Source organism: Trematomus bernacchii, unplaced genomic scaffold, assembly GCF_902827165.1.
Source record: "Trematomus bernacchii unplaced genomic scaffold, fTreBer1.1, whole genome shotgun sequence".
Classification (NCBI taxonomy): Eukaryota; Metazoa; Chordata; class Actinopteri; order Perciformes; family Nototheniidae; genus Trematomus; species Trematomus bernacchii.
Genome location: NW_022987961.1, coordinates 22797 through 44569, shown reverse-complemented (window position 1 = coordinate 44569; position 21773 = coordinate 22797). Strand labels below are relative to the sequence as shown.

The following is a 21773-nucleotide window of genomic DNA, read 5'->3' as shown; positions in this document are numbered from 1 at the left end:
AGTGGTGTTAGGGAACTAAAATAAAAACAGTGGTGTTAGGGAACTACAATAAAAACAGTGGTGTTAGGGAACAACAATAAAAACAGTGGTGTTAGGGAACTAAAATAAAAACAGTGGTGTTAGGGAACTACAATAAAAACAGTGGTGTTAGGGAACTAAAATTAAAACAGTGGTGTTAGGGAACTAAAATAAAAACAGTGATGTTAGGGAACTAAAATAAAAACAGTGGTGTTGGGGAACTAAAATAAAAACAGTGATGTTAGGGAACTACAATAAAAACAGTGGTGTTAGGGAACTACAATAAAAACAGTGGTGTTAGGGAACTACAATAAAAACAGTGGTGTTAGGGAACTACAATAAAAACAGTGGTGTTAGGGAACTACAATAAAAACAGTGGTGTTAGGGAACTACAATAAAAACAGTGGTGTTAGGGAACTACAATTAAAACAGTGGTGTTAGGGAACTAAAATAAAAACAGTGGTGTTAGGGAACTAAAATAAAAACAGTGATGTTAGGGAACTAAAATAAAAACAGTGGTGTTGGGGAACTAAAATAAAAACAGTGATGTTAGGGAACTACAATAAAAACAGTGGTGTTAGGGAACTACAATTAAAACAGTGGTGTTAGGGAACTACAATTAAAACAGTGGTGTTAGGGAACTACAATTAAAACAGTGGTGTTAGGGAACTAAAATAAAAACAGTGGTGTTAGGGAACTAAAATAAAAACAGTGGTGTTAGGGAACTAAAATAAAAACAGTGGTGTTGGGGAACTAAAATAAAAACAGTGGTGTTAGGGAACTAAAATAAAAACAGTGGTGTTAGGGAACTAAAATAAAAACAGTGGTGTTAGGGAACTAAAATAAAAACAGTGGTGTTAGGGAACTACAATTAAAACAGTGGTGTTAGGGAACTAAAATAAAAACAGTGGTGTTAGGGAACTAAAATAAAAACAGTGGTGTTAGGGAACTAAAATAAAAACAGTGGTGTTGGGGAACTAAAATAAAAACAGTGGTGTTAGGGAACTAAAATAAAAACAGTGGTGTTAGGGAACTAAAATAAAAACAGTGGTGTTAGGGAACTAAAATAAAAACAGTGGTGTTAGGGAACTAAAATGAAAACAGTGGTGTTAGGGAACTACAATAAAAAATGTAAATAAGATTAGGGGGTGTTTGGGAACTAAAATAATTGTGCGGTATCTTGGTGTTAAAATAGTCCCAAAAACACAAAATCTGACTTTTTTGTTCACATTTGTCTTTCTATATTCTGTTAGATATTGAGTTTATGAGCGCACAGCGAGCAGATATATAGGAGGTGTATATCTGCGGGGCTTTAAGGTGAACCCCCCCTCTCTTCACGTCATAAATCTGATCATCGGGGAGACGTTTCATTAGAATCCGACAGCAGGACGGAGATTGATGGCTAAAGTTAAACCGCATTAGGCAGCAGTTTAAATATTTAGCACGGCCTTATCATAACTGTTCCCAACACTTAAAGCAGAATATACTGCGGACAGCTGAGGGGAATCCGTCTATAAACACTGGAGGAAAGAGACCCCGTAAACAGGCCTGTGTTCAGAGGAGACTTTGTTTTAATTGGAGCTCGTTAAGACCCCTCGGCCTCGTTAAGGACCCCCCGGCCTCGTTAAGGACGAGACGCTCGTAAACATTTACCTCCGAGCGAAGGGCAGCAAGAAGAAAGTTCATTAACTCTGATTAACACGGTTTTATGTAATTATAAAACAATTTATATTTATGTACGAGACCTATCATTATTCTAAAAACAGGCTTTTTATTTTATTTACTTCAGGAAATGTCTGTTGTTGTTTTCAGTTTGTATGTAGAAATTATCCCATTTTAGTAAAAGCTGATTATATTATTTTGTGTGTGTTTACCTGGAGATCGTAGCGTGCAGGAAGTGTATCATGTGTGTGTTATTAACCGTGTGTGTGTGTGTGTGTGTGTGTGTGTGTGTGTGTGTGTGTGTGTGTGTGTGTGTGTGTGTGTGTGTGTGTGTGTGTGTGTGTGTGTGTGTGTGTGTGTGTGTGTGTGTGTGTGTGTGTGTGTGTGTGTGTGTGTGTGTGTGTGTGCAGTTGCTCAGAAGATCGTGGCCTGCAGGAAGAAGCAGCAGCTCTCCATCGGACCCTGCAAATCTCTGCCCAATTCTCCCAGTCACACCAGTGTGTGCACGGCCCCAGTGGCAGCCGTGCACGTGAGCCAGGTACACACACACACACACACACACACACACACACACACTGCAGACGGTTTGATCCCCTGTATGGATTTCTCATTAAAAACACATCGCTCACTGTCAGCGTCTCAAGAGAGAGGATAAAGAAAACACAGACAGAGGCTTTTATTCTGAAAGGACTCAAACAACACAGACTGAGGCTTTTATTCTGAAAGGACTCAAACAACACAGACTGAGGCTTTTATTCTGAAAGGACTCAAACAACACAGACTGAGGCTTTTATTCTGAAAGGACTCAAACAACACAGACTGAGGCTTTTATTCTGAAAGGACTCAAACAACACAGACTGAGGCTTTTATTCTGAAAGGACTCAAACAACACAGACAGAGGCTTTTATTCTGAAAGGACTCAAACAACACAGACTGAGGCTTTTATTCTGAAAGGACTCAAACAACACAGACAGAGGCTTTTATTCTGAAAGGACTCAAACAACACAGACTGAGGCTTTTATTCTGAAAGGACTCAAACAACACAGACAGAGGCTTTTATTCTGAAAGGACTCAAACAACACAGACTGAGGCTTTTATTCTGAAAGGACTCAAACAACACAGACAGAGGCCTTTATTCTGAAAGGACTCAAACAACACAGACTGAGGCTTTTATTCTGAAAGGACTCAAACAACACAGACTGAGGCTTTTATTCTGAAAGGACTCAAACAACACAGACTGAGGCTTTTATTCTGAATTTATTTCAGAAAATAAAACATAATTCCTCTCCTCCTCTCCTCCTCTCCTCTCCTCCTCCTCTCCTCCTCCTCCTCCTCCTCCTCCTCCTCCTCTTCTCAGACCTCTAATGGAGGCAGTCTGAGTGACTACTCTTCGTCAGTTCCTTCCACTCCCAGTACGTCTCAGAAGGAGCTGCGTATCGACGTCCCTGCGACCACGAACACTCCCACGCCCGTCAGGAAGCAGTCCAAGCGCCGCTCAAACCTCTTCACCGTGAGTCTCTCTCTGATTGGTCAACAGCTCGCAGATGTCCCGCCCCTTAGACTTATCACTTACAATGTAGCCAATAGGAGCGCAGAGAGTTCCATAGTGATGTTCTGATGGAGGGAAAACAGCTTTTATATATATCTATAGAAGCTGTTATAAAACGTACAACTCAGACTTCTACACAGCTTTAGAGTAATTGCTCATTTCAGTGTACAGAAAAGCACTTTTACAGCTGCAGAAAAAGCAGAATTTCAGGTCATTCCTGCCCGTTAATACTCAAAGGTTTAGCGTGTAAAGATCCTGCAGAATGAGACGTTTTAATGCAGCGGTGTTAAAGTCAGTTGACTGTGAATAATAATGAGTTTATTGTGATGTTGAGATAGTTCCTTGCATAATAATGACTCTTTTCAGTCAGTATCTGCAGATTATACCAAGTATTTACTGATAATAATGTACATTTCTTGAATGTTAGGTAGTTTCCTGCAGATACTATATATTGTATAGATATTTCCTGATAGATAGTTTATAGTAATAATGAGTATTTCTGGTGTTAAAGTCCGTTTCTGCAGATAATAACACGTATCTCTTGGTGTTGAGATAGTTCTCTGTGTATAATAACTAGTATATTCTGATATTAACGTGTATTTCCTATCTTTTCTCAGTCGAGGAAGGCGAGCGAGCCGGAGAAGAAGAGTTTAGAGAATCGAGCCGACAGCATCGGCAGCGGGAGAGCCATCCCCATCAAACAGGTGACACACACTTCCTGTCTGCACACACACTCACACACACCTCACACACACACCTTCAGAGAGGAGAGGGACAGCTGTGTCCCCCCCGCACCTCCTCTTCATGAAGCTTGAAATGACATCACTCATCCTGTTGATCAGAAACAGAAAAGGAGGTAAAGATGATACAAATATAAAGAAATAAACATCATTCTGGAGTTTCAAAGACAGAGGCTTTTATTCTGAAAAATGTATAAATAAATACAATAATTGTCTTACATTTTATTGTCTTAATTTCTGCAAAATGCCACTTTTTTAACAATAAATACATTTGATTTAATATATTCTTCATACACACAGACTACTGGTTTGTAAAAATACTAAAAAACATATTTATTTAATTGTAGAACATCGTATTAAAAATAAAAAGAATGCCTTAATTGATTAATTAAAATGTCCTTAAATACTTTCTTTATACTAGTTATAGAAAACACCAATAAAACAATAATCATGTTTTTCAGCTGAAATCCACTTTATTTCTCTGCTTCGGCCGCTGTGCCCACTTCCTCTGTTCTCACCTTGTACCTGAGTGTGTGTGTGTGTGTGTGTGTGTGTGTGTGTGTGTGTGTGTGTGTGTGTTGTACGTGTGTGTGTGTGTGTGTGTGTTGTACCTGAGTGTGTGTGTGTGTGTGTGTGTGTGTGTGTGTTGTACCTGTGTGTGTGTGTGTTGTACGTGTGTGTGTTGTACCTGAGTGTGTGTGTGTGCGTGTGTGTGTTGTACGTGTGTGTGTGGTACGTGTGTGTGTGTGTGTGTGTGTGTGTGTGTGTGTTTAATCTCTGCTCTCATTAGAGCGACTCTCTGCGAGACTCTCTCGTCTCGAGGTGACACCGGTTCAGTCGCCTTTTGTTAAACGAGAACGCCTTCGTTAAGAGAGTCCGCCGCTCATTAAAAACACACACACACACACACACACACACACACACACACACACACACACACACACACACACACACACACACACACACACACACACACACACACACACACACACACACACACACACACACAGTGGGCTGCAATGAGCAGGGGGCGGGACCCACTCTGAGGTAATTACCTGCCAGAGATCCAGACTAAGTGCGTACCTCACGCAGAGAGGAGCACTTTTACATGATAGCAGTGTGTGATGATGTGTGTGTGAGTGTGTGTGTGTGTGTGAGTGTGTGTGAGTGAGTGTGTGAGTGTGATGATGTGTGTGTGAGTGTGTGTGTGTGGGCGGCACGGGGTCAGCTGTTCACAAAAATAAACTGTTTGTCCAACAGTGTCTCCGTCAACACAGGAAGTCAGGCAATTATTTTGCTGTCCGTCATCTTCCCTCAGCGCAGAGTAGAGCCAGCATCAAGACGAGGAATCATCTGTGGATTCGCTCCAAACTTCCAGGGTCTCTTCAGTGGTCTGCGTTAGTGGGTCTCTCTGGTGGGTCTCTCTGCGTTAGTGGGTCTCTCTGCGCTTCACCTCTCTGCCAAGTTTCGTGGAAATCAGACCTGGATTTATCTGTAACTTTGAATCTAAAACCCTTTATGTTATGGTTGAAACTGTTATTTCGAGCAACTTTAATGTAATTATGGGTCAAAAAACTAGAAAAAGTCATGAAAAAGTTGCTAAAAACACTTAAAACACTTAAAACCAATGAGATTAAAGTCCATTTGTATTTATTAGACTGGGTTTTGTGCGGAAACTGAAGAACAGTGAAATGTCCCTTTGATGTTATTTAAATGGAGTCTCTGAGGGTCAGCATGCTGCAGGAAACACATGTGGAGCCCCCCCCCCCACCACAGAGGAAGAAGTGGCCCTGGTTTCTTCTTCTGTGGTGTCAAAGCGAGCAGATGCTTTGTTTACAGAGACAGATGCTGCTGACGCTAACGAGGCGCTAATCGCCTCTTATTCTTCTACACCTTTATTCACGCTGTTTGGAGGTTAGAATCGCACTCAGGACGTTAACTGGCTTCATCAGCACGTCTCTCATATCACACGCATTTTGGGTTATTTTGACCTTTTTAAAAGAATTTACTGGGGATATTTTTGACCTTTTTTTAAATAGCTTTTTAGGGATAATTTGAACCTTTTATTTTTGGGGATATTTCGAATTTTTTTAACAGTGTTTTACGGATATTTTGACCTTTTTCTGATTGCTTTTAGGGATCTGTTGACCCTTTTTTGGGGATAATTTGACAGTTTTTTGATAGTTTACAGAAATCTCAAGGCCTTCCTCCTCCTCGTCCTCCTCCTCCTCCTCCTCGTCCTCCTGTGATTAGTGTCGGAGGTAATTGGCTCTCGGGGCCTCTGGTTAGTTAAATTGGATGGTTAATTCGGGCGTTATTTACCCTGTAATTCATTAGCGTCGCGCCGCCATTGGCAGCGGCAGGCTGTAATTTCACGCTCTGCAATAAAAGATGTCTCATAATCTGCTTCATTTAGCAGCCAAAGAATTTAATGAAATTAACGGCGGCCCTAATTAAGACGGGGAATATGAAAGAGCTGCTTTAACGAGGCCCGAAAAATATCATTTCCCCGGGAAAGGTTGTCGCCGCTCGCAGACATTTTGGCCGTGATGACATTTCTGTCGTGCACACTAACCCTGAAATGAGGTTTCTAGAGAAGAGGGGGAGGCGGCAAAGATCAGCCTTTTAGGGAGGAGAGATACTGAAAACTGAGGCGTCAATCAGGAAGCGTTCAGATGGAGGTCTGCACGTTTAGTTTGTTGTTTCTTCAAACATTTCTCATGGGTTTTACGTGTGAAGAGCTCCAGTTAGGATCTGCAGACATCATATAGTCCAGAGATCTTCAAACTCACTCATACAAAATCTAATGTTGTCTGTTTTTGACACTTAATTCCAAAACCAATGAAATCCAGTTGAATTTCTATTTAATGGACTGTTTTTTAATGGAAACCAAAGAATGGTGCGTAGAAGATTGGAAACCATTTAAATTCAGAGCGTTTTTTCATCGTCATTTCACAAAAACCTTTGTGAGTGTTTTTACATGCCGAGTTGTCCAGTTCAGATCATACAGTCCCAATATCCTCAAACAGTCACACAACATCATATATTGGTTCTTTATGACACTTAATACCCAATCAAACCAATTCATTCACTTTTACGGGTTTTGATTGGAAAACCAAAGAATGGTGCGTTCAAATCCAACCATATTGTCAGGAAAAAAGAGTTTTAAGCTCTCAAATATCTTCAAATACAGTCAAACAATCCAATCAAATATATCATATTGTGTGTTTATGACACTTCATTCATCAAACCAATAAATAGTAAAAATGTACAGTTTTTTGATTGGAAAACCAAAGAATGGTGCGTTCAAATCCAGCCACATTGTCAGGAAAAAAGAGTTTCCACCACAATGACTTTTTTTTGTCATGTAGGGGGACAGGGGGAGGTTTGAGGGGGGGGGTTAGGGTTGTGTTTTTTTTTATTTATATGGGGGAAATAATTAAATCACAGGCGTCAATCAAAGAGCGATTTCAGACCGTCGTCTCCACGGAGTTTCAGTCTGCTGCAGCTTTGTTGTTTCAGTGTGTGTGTGTGTGTGTGTGTGTGTGTGTGTGGTGTGTGTGTGTGTGTGTGTGTGTGTGTGTGTGTGTGTGTGTGTGTTGTGTGTGTGTGTGTGTGTGGGTGTGTGTGTGTGTGTGTGTGTGTGTGTGTGTTGTGTGTGTGTGTGTGTGTGTGTGTTGTGTGTGTGTGTGTGTGTGTGTGTGTGTGTGTGTGTGTGTGTGTGTGTGTGTGTGTGTGTGTGTGTGTGTGTGTGTGTGTGTGTGTGTGTGTGTGTGTGTGTGTGTGTGTGTGTGTGTGTGTGTGTACAGGAAGCGTGCTCCCTCACATCCTGGCCCTCTGGAGCGGGGCGAGGCTCTTTTTAAAAGCCACTAATGAATTGAGACCGCTGAAGTAAGGTTGGGATAATTGAGTTTCTAATTAATTACCCAGAACTCTTAGCAGATAAATCAGCCGCTCTTCTTCTTCGCTGGTGTTTTATTTGATCTGGTCTTCTCTCCCCGGGGCCTGCCCTTCGCCGTCCTTGCCTCATCAACGCCGACCTTGTCACGGCGTGTGTGTGTGTGTGTGTGTGTGTGTGTTAAAAGACCTTATTGAACGTGAAATTCAACAAAAATCGAGATAAAACCCAATAAAATGTCATGCTTTTTTAAGAGGAGGGTCTTTTTGACGAACTAGGGTCCAATCAGAACGTCTGAAACCCAGTTTTCGTCTCTTTTTTCTCGTCTTCTGCGCCGCGGTGATTCAGATCTGAACACAAACACTTCCTGTCTGAGATGATGGATGATCTGCGACCTCTAATTTAACCCCCTGCTCTCCAGAGACGTGGAAGAACAAAAGGTCTCCGGCCTTTCCTCCAGATAAACTCTTTAGTATCTTCCTCAGATCCGCTGTCACCGCGGGAGAAACCATTGTCTGAGGGAAATAGAGGGGTGATGGAGCGATTAGAGGGTAGATTAGTGTGTATCTGGAGACAGGCAGGAGGACACACTCCTTCAGGAGACTCCCTCTATCTGAAGGAGATCACACCGGACCATTTCCTCCTTTAGTTCCCCCTAAAGTGGAAAGACGATTTAAGAACCAATGATGCTATCTTTGTTTGATTTCACCTCGCAGACATCAATCTACCAGAAACTCTACAAGAAGTTTCTTTATTCATTCAGACGTACTTGATACCCAGTGGTTCTACGATCTCATATACTTCAACATACTCTGGGTTATTAGCGTTAGCATTCTGTTAGCTGTCAGGACGCTCATAGTTCCCTCTAATGTCTAATATCTCTTTATTTCGCTGTGAAAACATCTGACTTTTACAAGAGTACATTGAACACCTCATGATGACAGTATAATCTACATTTCCCTAATAGTCATTTTTACCTAAAAGAGCCTGAACGCACCTTAAAATAACCCAGTGGAATCTCCATTACCGACTGCTAACCGTTAGCAGCTAACCGTTAGCAGCTAACCGCTAACGAATAAGAGCTAACAGCCTCACATTTGATGTTTGAAATGTAGAATGATCAGGTAAAAGTAGTAAGTTTTACTGCGTCTAAAACACATATTGTGCTAATACTGTTTTTCAAAGTTGAATTTAATGCATTATTCTTGTGTTTTTCACCGTTTTTACCCCGAATTTAAGAGAATAAAAGGGGAAAGTTTGAGGCGTCCAAAACAAGTTTCTACTACTACTGTAGAAAGCAAAGTACTGTTGGTACCAGATGATTGGTTCTTTGGGGGTCTCCAACTCTGAATATATAGTCAGTGTTGATAGAAAATGGTATTCTAGTTTGGTGTTATAACGTCGTCTGTGCTTTGATTGGCTTGATAGATGGAAGGCGTAGTTCAAGGTTGAATTGAAGGCTTTATTCTCGTCTTTTCCACCGTTTTTCCCCCGAACTCGAGAGAATGAGAGGGGAAAGTTAGGGTCTTTAATCACCCCCCCTCCGGTTCCAGCCCCTGAACGCCGGCTCTAACGAATGACTCCCATCTCGTGTTTCCCCCGAGCGACGACCTTTTCCCTTTCCATCGCTCACCGTTTGCAGAGAGAAGTGTGTCAGTACCGAAGAGAGGGAGTGTGTCCGGGGGGGGGGGGGTTTGTGTTTTCGTGGATCTATAACTATTTATCTCCAACAGAAGACTTGCTCACTTGAAGTCTTTGTTTGAATCCTTAAAGAGAAAAGCCCCGGGTCGTTATGCGATGCTAACGAATGACTTCATCTCAGCCCCGAGCGAGCGACCTTTCCCTGAGCACTCTCTCACCGTACGAGAGTATCTGAGGATGTATTTACACATCTATTCCCCCGTATGGAGACCTTGTGAGCTGTCACCCCCCCCCTCCTCCTCCAGGGGTGAATAATGAAAGATATTACCCATCAGGAGGCTCCGACGAGACGTTCAATTAGCCCCCCCCCCCCCCCCCCCCCGACTGATCGCTTGTCATCCCTGCGATGGATGGCCAAAATTAATTTGCTGACGTCCCCCTCCCCAAATACCAGGTTTGGAAGGAAAGTGAAAGAGAAATCGTCCCGTTTAGTCCCACCTGCAAACATCCGTCACTCTGACCGTCTGCGAGGGTCCACACTCTCATCCTGCAGGACTCTTCCAAGGAGGGGAGCGCTCAGAAACACCTTAGAAAGCTGAATATTGAGCAGAGGATGCATCCCAACATGTACTTACAACAGCAAGACTTCATGTCCATGCACGCTGTTCAGAAAGCTCTACTGGCTTTCATCATGTATTCATCAGGCCTGCAGAACACTTCATACTGCGGACGTCTGAGGAAGGGGGTCTCTCTCTTAAAAAGGGGATCTCTGAGGTACATAGTCTGCAACCAAAGAAAGGTCTTATCTATTCTGTGAATGATTCTCAAAGGCTTTGTTCAAAAACACCAACAGAAGATGAACTTGTGGGATTCAACATCCTTTAACACGCCTTAATACTTATTCATTCTTAGGACTAAATCATTAATAGCTTCAATGAACGGCAGGTCATGCTCAGTAAACGCTCCCAAGGTACATTTTGAATTCAGACGTCATTATAGTCTCTTAAAAGCTTTGCAAATGGTTTGTACAAATAGATCTTGACCTTTAGATATTTGAGCTCAATCCAAATGTTGTTGGGATACTTCAAACCTCACATGTAAACCCCATAGTTCCTCTAAATGGAAAGCAAGAGGAGAGCCAACCTCCTGAAGAGTAACCTGAACGCTTCTACCAATTGATACACAGTCAATCAAGCAAATGTTGATATGTTTGAATGAAACACTGGATCTGGAGCCTCTCCGGTTGAAGCAGTCCTCTTGATTATCCTCAGACGTGTGTAATCCCTGTGAACAGCTGATTGATTCAGACTGATGAATCCCAGGAGTGTGAGCTGACCTGAAAGTCTTAATTGATGCCAGCGCTAATGTAAACACTCGCTGCGGGAACATGTTGCCGCTCGCTCTCTGGCGGCCGGTAACGGATGATCAGCTGGCCTGACAGCTGCACGGCTGCCGGCACATCTCACTGCGAGGCAGCAGGAAGCTCGTCAAGTCGCGTTTAGCGCACCGTGGGGAGCCCTGTTGTTGTTGCAGACACACACACACACACACACACACACACACACACACACACACACACACACACACACACACACACACACACACACACTGTTTCACTGCCTCTGACATGAGCACAGATTAGTGTTAATCACTGCAAACAACACGAGTGAAGCGCCAGAGCCTCGGCTGATCATCTGCAGGTTCCCGTCTGTAAACGATCTCACCGGATAACTACAGTATTTCATCTGAACACTATATAACTACAGTATTTAATCTGAACACTATATAACTACAGTATTTCATCTGAACACTATATAACTACAGTATGTAATCTGAACACTATATAACTACAGTATGTAATCTGAACACTATATAACTACAGTATTTAATCTGAACACTATATAACTACAGTATTTAATCTGTATATTCCATGGAATGCTCTTAACATCCCGATAGCAATGAATATCTGAAGTGCTTTGACAAAAGATCCATAAATAAATATCATCTGTGGAAGCCGTAGTACTGTAAAAAGCACGACCAATCATCTGAGCCGGCCCGGCTAAAATAACTGGATGGCCTACCTGCCTGTCAGCCTTCCATCTGTGCACACACTTATCTCGTGCCCTCATTGGTCATGTGTGCGTTCGTGTGTGTTGGAGGAGGGGCTCTGTAAGGAAGTGGCAGATTTCTTCCGGTTGTGTATTTTCAAATTCTAGCGCACTCGAGCCGGTTTCTCAAACTTACCTACCCCTACCTTTAGCGATTTAGTGCACAAATACTCTCTAATCTGAACACTCTCACACACCAGATAACTACAGTCTTTAATCTGAACACTCTCACAGATCTGAAACACATCTCCTCCCCACTGGAACATCTGCAGGATGACTGAACCCGTTTTCATTAAAGAGAGAAAGATCCAGCTGATAATTCAACGATGGTCCGTCTGTTCAGAGATTCTTCAGAAGACAAATCCTCGTTTAATTCACCAGATGTGCGTCTGACAAGAAATGGCATTTTAAACATCTGTGTTATTGAATTACTTTCAGCCAAGCTCGGCTGCTGCAGTCGATGAACGCTCACAAAGACACTCCTTCTGCTGGTGTTTAGCAACTAGAGTTAGGGGTAATATCAATCCATCCAATCACAGACCAGATTAAGGGTGAGATCATTTTCCTCTGTCTGGCAGTTTTCACTTAAAGCAACAAAATGTAACCTCATGGTGGCGCTAAACGCAAAGTCGTAGAATCACCCAATTCTTAAGGCTTCATCCTCTGGGGAACATCCATCTCTGTACCACATTTCATCCCAATCCACAAAATTGTTTTATATATATTTCAGTTTTTCCCAAACTGGTGACCAACCAATCAACAAACTGGCGTTGTCACCACGTTAGCCGCCGTTAGCATGGCTAAAACCAAGCTAGCATGCTGGAATGACTTTCTTTACGCTCTTCTGTGTCTGCTGTATTCTCTCCAGGATGATGAGCTTCACCTCAGAGTGTCTTTGAGTATATTTAGGACTTTCTTCACATGAGGATTAATCCTCTGGGTTTTTATCGAGGTGTTGATTCAGCAGTCAACAAACTGGATAAGCGCCGTTAGCATGGCTAAAAACAAAGCTAATTAGTGTCTAATGTGTGCTGTATTTACTCCAAGATGATGAGCTTCACCTTGAGTCTCTTGAGAGTATTTTAGGACTCTCTCTTCCCCCCATCACCAATTTCTAAAGGATTAATCCTCTGGGTTTTTATCGAGGTGTTGATTCAGCAGTCAACAAACTGGATAACCGCCGTTAGCATGGCTAAAAACAAGCTAGCAAGCTGGAATGACTTTCTCTACGCTCTTCTGTGTCTCCTGTATTCTCTCCAGGATGATGAGCCTCACCTCGAGTCTCTTGAGAGTATTTTAGGACTTTCTTTACACCCCCATCCTCTGGGTTTTTATCGAAGTGTCAACAAACTGGCGTTGACATCACGATAGCCGCCGTTAGCATGGCTAAAAACAAAGCTAATTAGTGTCTAATGTCTGCTGTATTCCTCCAGGATGATGAGCTTCACCTCGAGTCTCTTTAGGATGTTTCAGACACTCTTTACTCCCCCATCTCCCCCATCTCTCCCCCCCTCCGTCACTCTGAAGGCTTCTTGGCGTTTTGTCGCCGCTCATTACGCCCAGCGTGTCTTTCGAAGGGTCACCAGCGATCTCTAATGAAAGCTGAGCGGAGGGCAGTCCTCTGTCCATCATCAGAAATGTCCATCTCCCCCTCCCCTCTCTCTCTCTCTCTCGCTCTCTCTCTCTTCTTCTGTGGTGCCTCCCCCTCGCCTCTCTACAGCAGAATCATTTAAGATAAGACTTTATTCATCCTGAAGGAAATAGTTGTGTCAGAGTTACAATAATAAACTGTACACTAACAGTAAAAAGAGCAATTCAATAACTCCAGGAAACACACGGTCACATCATGAAGGTGCAAAAGAACGTAGTGGCAGATACGTAATTGCACGTTATTATAGAACACTATTAATAATAATGTTATATATCAGAGAGTGTTGGACAAACAGAACCCGTGCTTCAACAAGAGATTCATCTGGAAAATACGTGATTTTAGGAAATGTTTTAACAACAATATCACGATTTTTAAATTAAGATATAAAAATAAAAATATTTGATTTTTGTCCAAAAGAAAAAAACGTATTGTTTCCATAAATATTAATTAAATCTCGTGCCAATATATATTTGTAGAATGCGATTAAAATATAAAAACATGTGTAAAATATCACCTCTTTTCTCTGCAACGTACTCAATCACATATCTGATGAGAAGGTGCGTTTACATTTATATAAAAGGGAATAAAACAGATTAAAAAAAAGAGAGATTTGAGCCGTTTATCTCACGCTTTCATTGATAAACAGATTTGTAAAAGGGTCTGCAGGTTGAGGGTCTGAACCCCTGCTGTCCGTCAGACCCTCGAGCAGCTGATGCAGTAAATGATGGCCCTTCACGGCTGGACTCTATTAATATCGTGTGTCGGAGTGTTAATGCGGCGGATCTCCAGAGAAGTGACACGCGTGGCAGCGCCGCTGTAATTGCTAATCAGCGGACGGTTTTATCCGCTCTGATCCCCCCCCTCTCTGACCTTCCTGCCCCCCCCCTCCATCCCATAATGATCCAGATGAAGTGTGGGCGCTCGGCCTAAACGGCAGCGAGCCGAGGCTGATGTGCGTAGGAGAGGATTTTTAAAAAGTCAGACAATTAGAGCGCCTCGTAGAGAGAGTAGCTCCGCTTGTTAGAGATGTTGTGGGTTTTTTGTTTTTTTGGGAGGACTTTTATTTTAATCGTCTCCGGGCTCGTTATCTTCGCTCCGGAGACTCCGAGCGGAGATACAAGAGTGGAGATGTTGTAAAATAAAAAAGGCACAAATAGGACATTCTGCTTCGGAAACACGTTAAAAGTTAACGTCCAATTTATAGTTTGTAACCAAGAAGTGAAGAAGTCATTCTTTCCTGTTGTCTAGTCACATTATTTTAATTCATGTTCTGTACGGTCATGTGTTCGTGGCTTTGGGACGGAGAGAGAGAGGTTCCTCTAACAAAAACTATTTCCCAATTTGGGATCAATAAAGTACGATCTATCTATCTATCTATCTATCTATCTATCTATCTATCTATCTATCAACTACGTGTGGAAAACTGATGTGTTCGTGGCTTTGGAACAGAGAGAGAGAGGTTCCTGAACTACGTGTGAAAAACTACACGTTTCACCTAAAAATGTGATTTTTATCAAAATGTTACAGATTTCACCTAAAAAAGATTTAGTTTGTTGCAAACGTGTTAAATAATAAAATAATATTCAAACAAACAAAAAAAAGAATTCCTATTTAATATATTTATATTAATTGTTTCTTTATAACAGTTTTTACCAAATAGAAAATCAGGGGTGTGTGTGTGTGTGTGTGTGTGTGTGTGTGTGTGTGTGTGTGTGTGTGTGTGTGTGTGTGTGTGTGTGTGTGTGTGTGTGTGTGTGTGTGTGTGTTGTGTGTGTGTGTGTGTGTGTGTGTGTGTGTGTGTGTGTGTGTGTGTGTGTGTGTGTGTGTGTGTGTGTGTGTGTGTGTGTGTGTGTGTGTGTGTGTGTGTGTGTGTGTGTGTGTGTGTGTGTGTGTGTGTGTGTGTGTGTTTTATAAAGTACTTTAAATGTGTGTATTGATACTAAATGTGTGTGTTGATACTAAATGTGTGTGTGTGTGTTTTATGAAGTACTTTAAATGTGTGTGTTGATACTAAATGTGTGTGTCTCTTGTGTGCAGGGCATGCTGCTGAAGAGGAGTGGTAAATCTCTGAATAAAGAGTGGAAGAAGAAGTACGTGACGCTGTGTGACAACGGACTGCTCACCTACCACCCCAGCCTGCATGTAAGACACACACACACACACACACACTCACACACACACACACACTCAGTCTCATTACAATCCTTCTCTGATTGCTTATTAGACTGCAGCTCTCTGCCAGCCTGCACTGACCTCCATCTATCTGCTGCACACACACACACACACACACAGACACACACACACACACACACACACACACACACACACACACACACACACACACAGACAGTTATGTGTGTGTGTGTGTTGATGGTTGTGTATTAATTAGGACTCGTCATCTGTTTGCCCACGTCGGCGTTGATGATGTGAATATCAGCTGTAATGTCTCCGCTAATTGTCCCGGCACTCTGCCCTGTTGGCACAGCATCGTACACACACACACACACACACACACGCACACGCACACGCACACGCACACGCACACGCACACACACACACACACACTCCCACACACACACACACACACACACTCCCTGTCCTCTGCTTCATCTCGCTGCAGAAGCTTCTCATTCGACAGGTTTTTCTCGACGCACTAACGGTGTTTTAACCCATTTTGTTCCAATTAACCAATTAAAATAAATCTATATATTATTTGAAGTGTTGTTCAGCGTCAGCAGAATAATGTGGGATCAACAGATCCACAATACACTTAAGAATACATATATAAACAAATGTGCTTCAACAGTTTCATGTAGAAAATACATGATTAGGTCAAATGTGATATTTTTAGGACATTTTTACTCAAAAGTTATCACATTTTTTAATCCAAATATTTTGAAAGATACACAATTTTGTGTCCAATAGAATAAATAACTGTATTTGTTCCATAATATTAATTAAATCTCGCCCAAAATATATTATGAAAAATGTGATTACAAATAGAAACATCATTTCTTTTCTCTGCACCGAACACAAGAACAGTTTACAATTATTAAAGGGTTCAAACTTAGAAAAGAGAGATTTGATTATCTCACGCTTTAATTAGCATTTAAACGTTTCTTAAATTGATAAACAGAATTTTTAAACGGGAGCTCTGGTTGAGGGTTTGAATCCCTGCGGAGTCCTGCTGTCCGTCAGCCATTAGAGGAGCTGATGCAGTAAATTAGTGTTAAAACTCATCACACACACACACACACACACACACACACACACACACACACACACACACACACACACACACACACACACACACACACACACACACACACACACACACACACACACTGCCTGGAGCTGCGAGAGAAAAGCTGCTTCTGTTGCTTCGTCAATTAGCGCGTTAGCGGAGGCTAATGGAATGAAACCCAATCAGAGCCTCTAATTGGCCGACTATGTGCAAGGAAGTCTCGTTAATGCGCTAATTGAGAGGAAGCAGAGGAGGCTGCTGATTGGCAGGAGAAGTGGCGCCTAAAAAAGTGAGGAAGAGGAAGAGTGTGCCAAAAGCAAAAAGTGATGAATCACACGGACAGGAAACAGGTAGGGGGCGGGCTCTACTGAGGCCACGCCCCCTACAGGTGAGCTCTGCAGAAATACAACAGGGGAACAAATGTGTAAATGTATAGTTAGAATGACTCAAACTCCTCTTCATCAATTTCCCTTCGTCTTCATCACGCCCTGCTTAGCACTTCCTGTCTGCTTCCTCTTCTTCCCCTTCATCATCTTCTTCTTCCTCTTCATCATCTTCTGCTTCTCCTTTATCTCCCGCCGGTCTTCCTCTCATCGATCGTGTGTTTTCGCTCCGTATGGATCCTCGTTTCCCTCGGCGTCAGCAGCTCTCACACACACACACACACACACACACACACACACACACACACACACACACACACACACACACACACCACCTGCTGTCGATACACACACCCTTCCTGGACAGTCGGAACGATGATGAAAGCTCCACGATGCAAATGGAGACTCAATTACCTCGGTCAATCTGTCGGAGGGAGTGTGTGTGTGTGTTTGTGTGTGTGTGTGTGTGTGTGTGTTTGTGTGGGTGTGTGTGTGTGTGAGGGGTTTACTCTCCGGTGGCTTGTTAAGACGCCGTCGAGAGCACTTGGCTTTGAATTGGCCTTTTGTCAGCCGAGCTGCCAGAGGGAGGCTGTGTGTGTGTGTGTGTGTGTGTGTGTGTGTGTGTGTGTGTGTGTGTGTGTGTGTGTGTGTGTGTGTGTGTGTGTGTGTGTGTGTGTGTGTGTGTGTGTGTGTGTGTGTGTGTGTGTGTGTGTGTGTGTGTGTGTGTGTGTGTGTGTGTGTGTGTGTGTGTGTGTGTGTGTGTGTGTGTGTGTGTGTGTGTGTGTGTGTGTGTGTGTGTGTGTGTGTGTGTGTGTGTGTGTGTGTGTGTGTCCCAATTAGAGTCTGGTTTCTGGATGTCTTCTCTCCTCGTTTTGTGAGACGAGAGTTGGTTTGAAGTTGAGATGATGTTCGTGTTGATGTGACTGAACAGCTGTTTGGGAAGTTTTACACACATTTGAAATGCTTTAAATTAAATATTCAAACATATTAAAGTGCAAAATGTATGTTATTAGGGATGTTTAGACACAATGATGCTCAAAATGTCTTCTTTAAAACCGTTCCTAATGTCTCTGAGTCGTCCTCTCCGGTCCCCGCGTTGACAGCAGGACAGGAACCCCCCATGGTGTGTGTGTGTGTGTGTTCCTCGTCGCCTCCTTCATGTTGAAGAGGACGCCGACCTCCCACAATGCACTGCTTCTCCGGGGTCACACGGGGGGCGTTTAACAAGCGCCTCTCGTGGTCATTAACGCCGAAAGGGGCGTGTCCCTCGGCCGGGCGTAGCCAATCAGAGGCTGCGATCTGAGCCACTTCAACATCACTTTGAGGATTACTGCGTCTTTGTTTCCGTGGAGGATTTAGACTTCCCATAATCCTCCTCTTCACACCGAACACACTCAGGATGAAGAGCTCCGTCTGCTCTCATGCACACACACACACACACACACACACACACACACACACACACACACACACACACACACACACACACACACACACAGCTGATGTCAGTGTGTAGATGTTCCCCTAAGTCTCTTCATCTACATTGTATTGAATGATATGTTTATTGATTCTTAATATTGATCTGAATTGAAGTTGTTATTTCTTTTCTAAATGAACTGTTGTTATTTATATCTTAATACCTCCAGGACTACATGCAGAACGTGCACGGGAAGGAGATCGACCTCCTGAGGACCACAGTGAAGGTCCCGGGGAAACGACCCCCCCGAGCCGTGAGCTCCGTCAGCGCCGTGCCGAGCCCCAAAACCAACGGGCTCAACAAGGAGATGGGCGGCCTGCAGCTGGGGGGCGCTCCAGGTGAGCAAAACACACCTGTAACACACCTGGGGGTCATTAGAGAGAGATATAAACACATATAAGTGACAGGGCGTAAAATAAGTGCAAAAAATACAATTATATATAAAATCAACAGCAGTATGTGCAAGAAAATGATAAATAAATAGCGAGAATACAATTTAATTTAATAAAATATAATATTATTTTACGTATGATTATTCAGAAAGGAAAAACATTTAAAATTATATATATAATTCAATAAAATATAATGGCTTTATTATAAAACAAGAAAAATATATATCAAATATATAATAATAAAATATAATATAACAACAATATATTAAACGCTATAATTTAAATGCAATATTGTGAGAATAATAATAACAAAGAATTGCATTAGATAGCTTTAGTAGTATTTTAATAAACCAATAACTCATGTAATAAATGAATCCCAGTCGTATTGAAGAGGTTTCTCCAGGAGCATGTTGTGTGGTATTAGAAACGGATCAGGGTCTGAAGTCGAGGAACATCCAGTAATGAAGTGCGACTGGAGGACATTTATTCATTCATTCATTAATCCTCTAATTACCGCTCGACGTCAACAACATATAACCAGCCTGGAACTCACTTCTGTCGAGGAGGGAGCTCGTAAAACAAGAGGTGGAGAGAACAAGCGCTCCTCCACCAAGCGCACATAAAAGAGGCTCTTATGAGGCGGCTAAATCAAACACACACACACACACACACACACACACACACACACACACACACACACACACACACACACACACACACACACACACACACACACACACACACACACACACACACACACACACACACACACACACAGGGATCCAGGAGCTAATAGCATGAATATTCAGCGAGCCGTGCTCCATGTACTAATTATTGTCATGAATATTAATGCAATCAGAGTCCTGGCTCCACTCAGCCTGACCGAAACATGAGCTGTAATGAGAGGGAGGGGGGGGGGGGGGGTGTGTGTGTGAGTGTGAGAGAGGAGGGGGAGGTAACAGGGTGAGGGAGGGGGGGGGGTGATTCACTAACAGCCTCTCACTAACTCAAGGGTTTGATTTAAGCTGCAGCCTGTAAGAAGCTGCCTTTTATCCAAGAGTGTGTGTGTGTGTGTGTGTGTGTGTGTGTGTGTGTGTGTGTGTGTGTGTGTGTGTGTGTGTGTGTGTGTGTGTGTGTGTGTGTGTGTGTGTGTGTGTGTGTGTGTGTGTGTGTGTGTGTGTGTGTGTGTGTGTGTGTGTGTGTGTGTGTGTGTGTGTGTGTGTGTGTGTGTGTGTGTGTGTGTGTGTGTGTGTGTGTGTGTGTGTGTGTGTGTGTGTGTGTGTGTGTGTGTAAGATGTGTAGTCACCTGGAAACACCAAGCACAGGAAAATGTGAAGAAGTTTATTAAAAAGCAAGATGCAAAAGAATCTCATTTAAAATGGTATTAATATGTGGAGATTATCAACAACCTGACCTCACTCTCTGTCCCACTGTGACCTCACTTCCTGTCCCTCTGTGACCTCACTGTGACCTCACTTCCTGTCCCTCTGTGACCTCACTAGGTTCAGTCTCCAGCTCCTCCTCTCAGATGTTGAGCGGCGTGTCTCTCGTCTCGTTCTCGGGGCGAGGGATCGATCATCAGCGCTCGTACTCCGTCTCCAGCGCCGACCAGTGGAGCGAAGCAGGAGTCGTCATCGCCAACTCTGGAGTCAGCACAGGTGAGCAGTCAATTAACCAATTAGTCAATTCATACTGAGTCAGCACAGGTAACCAGTCCATTTCATTTAAAAACCTTTTAATCCTAGTAGAAGATTATAATTTATAAATATAGTCCTGACGTGCAGGTGGGTCCTCACACGCAGCTCCACCACCGGGCTCAGAGGGCCCCTGTGCGCAGCTCCGCAGTGGAGCCTATCATTTGTCTCCCATTGATCCAGCTGCCAGACTAACGCTGCTCCCACTGTTTGTCAAGCTAATGGCCACCGAGACCTCACACACACACACACACACACACACACACACACACACACACACACACACACACACACACACACACACACACACACACACACAGAGGGAGACGCTGAGACTGACAGCTGTGTTGCCGCGACAAATAATTTTGACTGACAGCTCTCTCGTCAGCCCTGCAGCCGTCCTCAAATAACGTTTAAAGCTGCGAAATGCTTTAAAACGCACTCCCAGGGGCCACACACACACACACACACACACACACACACACACACACAGTAGTGGCTTCTCTAAATAAAGTCATTAAATAAAGAGGCCCTAGTATTCTCCTGTCCTGGTTAATATCAGTATTCACTGGCTCTACTGTGTCCCGCCCCTTAGCCTATCAAATACAATGTGTTGGAGCGCTAGCCAATAGGAGCGCGAGTGTTGCATAGTGATGTCACTATGTTAGGGAAGTAAACAAAGGAGGGATTTCATGACCAACAACTGTTTCTAATTGTATGTAAAGCGTCTTTGAGCACTGGGAAAAGCACTATCAAAATGTAATGTTTTATTATTATTTATTATTATTTATTATTTGCCTCTTGATACTTATAGAAGTGGGTGTGTGTGTGTGTGTGTGTGTGTGTGTGTGTGTGTGTGTGTGTGTGTGTGTGTGTGTGTGTGTGTGTGTGTGTGTGTGTGTGTGTGTGTGTGTGTGTGTGTGTGTGTGTGTGTGTGTGTGTGTGTGTGTGTGTGTGTGTGTGTGTGTGTGTGTGTGTGTGTGTGTGTGTGTGTGTGTGTGTGTGTGTGTGTGTGTGTGTGTGTGTGTGTGTGTGTGTGTGTGTGTGTGTGTGTGTGTGTGTGTGTGACGTGCAGATGGGAGGGCCGTTAATCCACGGCGGTTAATTGCACTCTCGGGGATGGCATCTTGTCAGCAGAGATAAGTTGTCACATTTTCCACTTGAGCTGAGACTAAACGATTGTAAAATAAGTTATGGCCGTCCTTGGGGCTGTCTGCCGACCAGCCGCTGTGTGTGTGTGTGTGTGTGGTAGTGTGTGTGTGTGTGTGTGTGTGTGTGTCTCATGTCAGAGTCTCGCCGTGCCGTGATATTGATGG

At 43.1% G+C, this 21773-nt stretch overlaps 1 protein-coding gene across 1 annotated transcript in view; it reads left to right on the top strand.

Annotated features, from left to right (window-relative positions):
- LOC117471006 (arf-GAP with GTPase, ANK repeat and PH domain-containing protein 1-like) overlaps positions 1–21773 on the top strand; it is a gene marked incomplete at both ends in the record, with an annotated part of 41514 nt that overhangs the window by 7147 nt on the left and 12594 nt on the right. The window contains 6 exon segments of the mRNA XM_034115785.1: positions 2091–2218; positions 3038–3190; positions 3847–3933; positions 15305–15409; positions 18541–18709; positions 20266–20421. Of these exon segments, the coding sequence (XP_033971676.1) occupies positions 2091–2218; positions 3038–3190; positions 3847–3933; positions 15305–15409; positions 18541–18709; positions 20266–20421 (798 nt within the window).